Source organism: Salvelinus sp. IW2-2015, unplaced genomic scaffold (assembly GCF_002910315.2).
Source record: "Salvelinus sp. IW2-2015 unplaced genomic scaffold, ASM291031v2 Un_scaffold1965, whole genome shotgun sequence".
NCBI classification, from domain to species: Eukaryota; Metazoa; Chordata; class Actinopteri; order Salmoniformes; family Salmonidae; genus Salvelinus; species Salvelinus sp. IW2-2015.
This window is the reverse complement of record NW_019943318.1, coordinates 100,105-104,572: the sequence shown is the minus strand read 5'-3', so window position 1 is coordinate 104,572 and position 4,468 is coordinate 100,105. Positions and strand designations below refer to the sequence as shown.

The window sequence follows — 4,468 nt, the reverse complement described above, 5'->3', positions numbered from 1 at the left end:
CACACCATTTGGATAATGTCTTGGCTTCTCCAACCCTTGTTCCAGTGAGCCCAGAACCAGTCTCTTCATCTGGTGTTTTCTCTCTATCTCATCCGGACCTCAACTGATTCATCACCTAGAGACACACCATCCTGGAGGTTCTCTCTCCAACCTGTTCCAGAGAAGACACACCATCCCGGATCTCCTGGAACAGGGTTGGAGAGAGAACCTCCAGGATGGTGTGTCTCCTGGAACAGGGTTGGACTAAACCATTGTTTCTCCCTCTCAGAGAACTTCAGAGCACTGTGCACCGGAGAACATGGTTTTGGCTACAAGGGATCCATCTTCCACAGGATCATTCCTCAGTTCATGTGCCAGGTAGGTCAAGTAATGTTTAGTTGTTTGAGAACCCCCTAATGATCACCTATACCTTTTATTTTATTGTTATAACTCATGGTATCTTTGCCCCCAAACACATGTAATCCTTTCTCTGACCCCTCTAAATGTGTGTCTATTCGACTCTGTAGGGGGGAGACTTCACTAATCACAATGGAACCGGAGGGAAATCTATCTACGGACTCAAATTCAAAGACGAGAACTTCGAKCTGAAGCACACAGGACCTGGTAAGTGATTCCCCCTTTCTGTTATGTCTGGGTTGACCTGATCAAGCCTGAGTGCCAGTCTGTTTGTGCTATTATGCCAATTCCCAATCACTCATTTATCATGTGAAAGAAATGGCTTGCCGATGACTGACAAGTGCACAAACAGATCTGGGACCATGCTAGATTTTAAATGTATTTCCAGAATACTGTAGCCTACYTTTGGGTTATTTTAATGAATCCCCATTCGTACCACTAGATGGCATCATTGCACTGCGGATGTTTCAACGAGAGCTTTACTACGTAACCAACTTAATGTGGTTGAGAACGATGACCTATTTCGGTTAACACAGCCATAAAGAATCAATTGACCAAATCTATCTTTTCTTAGCCGTTTCTGATTCTAAGTAATTAGGCCTTTTGATATTTCAGATCACTAACTTGATATCAAGGATGTTGTCATAGGAACTGTAACCCGGCTTGTCTTGAGCAGTGTGTGTTTGCAGTACCTCAGCTAACTTGCCAGGCATCCACTTAGGGGTCTAGTTACAATGTAATGTGGTGTTTCTTTTTTTCCATTTAGGCATTTTGTCAATGGCCAACGCTGGGCCCAACACCAACGGATCTCAGTTCTTCATCTGCACCGACAAGACCGAGTGGTACGTACGGACCTGTCAAGACAGTGGTACGGACAGAGAAACAGACTGCTGTGTTAAGTGTCTGAGTAGGACTGCAGATATACCGTGCATTCTGAAAGTATTCAGACACCTTCACTTTTTCTACATTTTGTTACGTTACAGCCTTATTCTAAAATATAAAAAAATATCCAAACTTTCCAATCTACACACAATACACCATAATGACAAAGCATAAACAGCTTTTTTAGAAATTTTTGCAAATAATAAACAAATACTTTATTTACATAAGTATTCAGACCCTTTGCTACGAGACTTTAAATTGAACTCAGTTGCATCATTGATCATCCTTGATGTTTCTACAACTTKATTGGAGTCCACCTGTGGTAAATTCAATTGATTGGACATGATTTGGAAAGGCACACACCTGTCTATATAAGGTCCCACAGTTGACAGTGCATGTCAGAGCAAAAACCAAGCCATGAGGTCGAAGGAATTGTCCGTAGAGCTCCGAGACAGGATTGTGTCGGCTCAAATCGGGGGTACGGTACCAAAGTACATTTCTGCAGCATTGTTGGTCCCCAAGAACACAGTGCCCTCCATCATTTAAATGGAAGAATTTGGAACCACAAGACTCTTCCTAGAGCTGGACGCCCGGCCAAACTGAGCAATCGGGGGAGAAGGGCCCTTGGTCAGGGAGGTGACCAAGAACCCGATGGTCACTCTGACAGAGCTCCAGAGGTCTCTGTGGAGATGGGAGACCTTCCAGAAAGACAACCATCTCTGCAGCACCCCACCAATCAGACCTTTATGGAGAGTGGCCAGACGGAAGCCACTCCTCAGTAAAAGGCACATGACAGCCCACTTGGAGTTTGCCAAAAGGCACTTAAAGAATCTCAGAACATCAGAAACAAGATTATCTTGTCTGATGAAAACCAAGACTGAACTCTTTGGCCTGAATGCCAAGTGTCACTTCTTTGGAAACCTGCACCATCTCTACGGTGAAGCATGGTGGTGGCAGCATCATGCTGGGGGATGTTTTTCAGCGGCAGGGAACTGGGGAACTAGTCAGGATCAAGGGAAAGATGAACGGAGCAAAGTACAGAGAGATCTTGTGAAAACCTGCTGCCAGAACTCAGTCCTCAGACTGGGGTGAAGGTTCACCTTCAACAGGGCAATGACCTAAGCACACAGCCTAGACAACGCATTAGTGGCTTCGGACAAGTCTCTGAATGTCCTTGAGTGGCCCAGCCAGAGCCCGGACATGAACCCGTCGAACATCTCTGGAGAGACCTGAAAATAGCTGTCAGCAGCAACACTCCCATCCAACCTGACAGAGCTTGAGAGGATCTGCAGAGAAGAATGGAGAAACTCCCCAAATACAGGTGTACCAAGTTTGTAGCGTCATACCCAAGAAGACTGAGGCTGTAATCGCTGCCAAAGGTGATTAACAAAGTACTGAGTAAAAGGTCTGAATACTTCTGAAATGTATATTTCAGTTTTTATTTGTAATAAATTAGCAATAAATTGAAACCTCTTTTAGCATTATGGGATATTGTTTTTTAGATTGAGGGCGGGGAGATTTAATACATTTGAGAATAAGACTGTAATGTAACAAAATGTGGAAAGTCAAGGAGTCTGAATAACTTCCGGTGAGCACTGTAGGATCAGTTATGCCATTTTGATATCATAAAGAATAATATTGTGTGGCCAGAGAGGACCTGATCCTAGATCAGGACTACGCTGAGAGGCTTTCTACATACAGTACGTCCCCAGACCATTATGATCGTCTTTCTCAGTCCGGGGGGAAAGTTAATAAACCTCTTCCTCTTCTCAGGCTGGATGGAAAACATGTTGTTTTTGGCATCGTGACCCAGGGACTGGATGTAATCAGGAAAGTGGAGATGTTCGGATCTCGTTCGGGGCGAACCTCCAAGAGTATCACCATCGCAGACTGTGGAGAGCTTCAGTAGTCAGGGAGTCTCAAATGTGTACCCTATTCCCTATATAGTGCACGACATTGTACCCTATTCCCTATATAGTGCACGACATTGGGAAATGGGACACGCCCATGAAACGGGCATGATGGTTTCTAATAGCCTGGTGGGATTTTTTATTTTTTTTGTATTATTATTGGACATAAGATTAAAAACATGAGGGATTGAGTTCCAAGTGATTTTTAATTGTATAAATCTGTTCCCAAGTATTCCCACGCATACAATAGAGATGTGATTGTAAACAAATGTAAACAAGGTTTGTAACAATAAGCTGTAGATCTTCCTCTTTTAAACACAGTGACAAAAGTGGGTTTTAGTTTTTTTTCAGGATATTGTGTCAAACACCGTTTAGGGGGAAAGTTAGACTTATTCTGTGATTTGATCTTTTTTGATAAATGATTTCTACCACGCACCTACTGGCCCTGTGTTACATCATCCAACGTTTCCAAGGAACAAGTTGTCCGTACGCGTCAGTCAAAATGTTTTGCGATGGCGGCCGGCAGTAACATCAGAGATTTAATGTTTTAATTTCCTCTTTATTGAGAAACAGCTTGGCTCTGAATGTGCTTTTCTATGTTGTATTTTCTCTCTGTCTTCCACTCCAACACGGATCTTGTTAAGTTAGGAAGAACCATTTTGGGCTGGGTTTGACTAATACAAGTAGGATGAGAAGATTTAATTTCTTATCGGGGTATGTCTGAATGGAAAGACTCTCACATGTGGTCAAATTGTTSACGTACACCAGATCAATTTTTATGAAAATGATACATTTTGCTGTATTACATTTTTATTTATTTTTTAAAGTTTCTAACACAGATCTACTATCTGTCATTAACCTGGATTCCATCCTACCTTTTTTTATGAGAGTACAGTACATGTAAGAGAGATTCATGACGGCAAACTTTCCAAATGTCAACAGAACAAAATACACTAGGTAATGGAGGGATCTTGGTGTCGAACAGTCATCTTGTGAGAAATGGCGGTGGAATATCCAAATATATTGATGTCATACGTCATATGGAAGTAAAATTGGTGTGTGGTCCTCCCACTGATCTAATGGACCAATAGGTTATAGATATCCTTTTAAAAGGTTACCAGAACTCTACCGATTGGTGCTGAACAGGAGATTAATATATTTCATTGATCCCTATGCTGAACCTCTATACATATATATATATTCTAGTGAGTCTGTCAAGGAACATTTTGTATTAAAGGTACACCGTATTTAAAGGGATGGCTTTTAGATAAATGTACTAA

The 4,468-nt window shown here is 42.1% G+C and overlaps 1 protein-coding gene across 4 annotated transcripts in view; it reads left to right on the top strand.

Moving 5' to 3' along the window:
* The window catches only part of ppifb (peptidylprolyl isomerase Fb), a 10,062-nt gene extending 6,439 nt beyond the window's left edge, over nt 1-3,623 (top strand). For 3 of the 4 annotated variants that reach the window (XM_070439847.1, XM_024139968.2, XM_070439848.1), the window contains 4 exons: nt 269-357; nt 507-603; nt 1,163-1,238; nt 3,052-3,623. In XM_070439847.1, coding sequence (XP_070295948.1) covers nt 269-357; nt 507-603; nt 1,163-1,238; nt 3,052-3,187 — 398 coding nt within the window. In that variant the 3' untranslated portion in view covers nt 3,188-3,623. The remainder of the gene's footprint in view (nt 1-268; nt 358-506; nt 604-1,162; nt 1,239-3,051) is intronic. The other variant, XM_070439846.1, reaches the window with a different exon arrangement.
* Nucleotides 3,624-4,468: the final 845 nt, after the last annotated feature.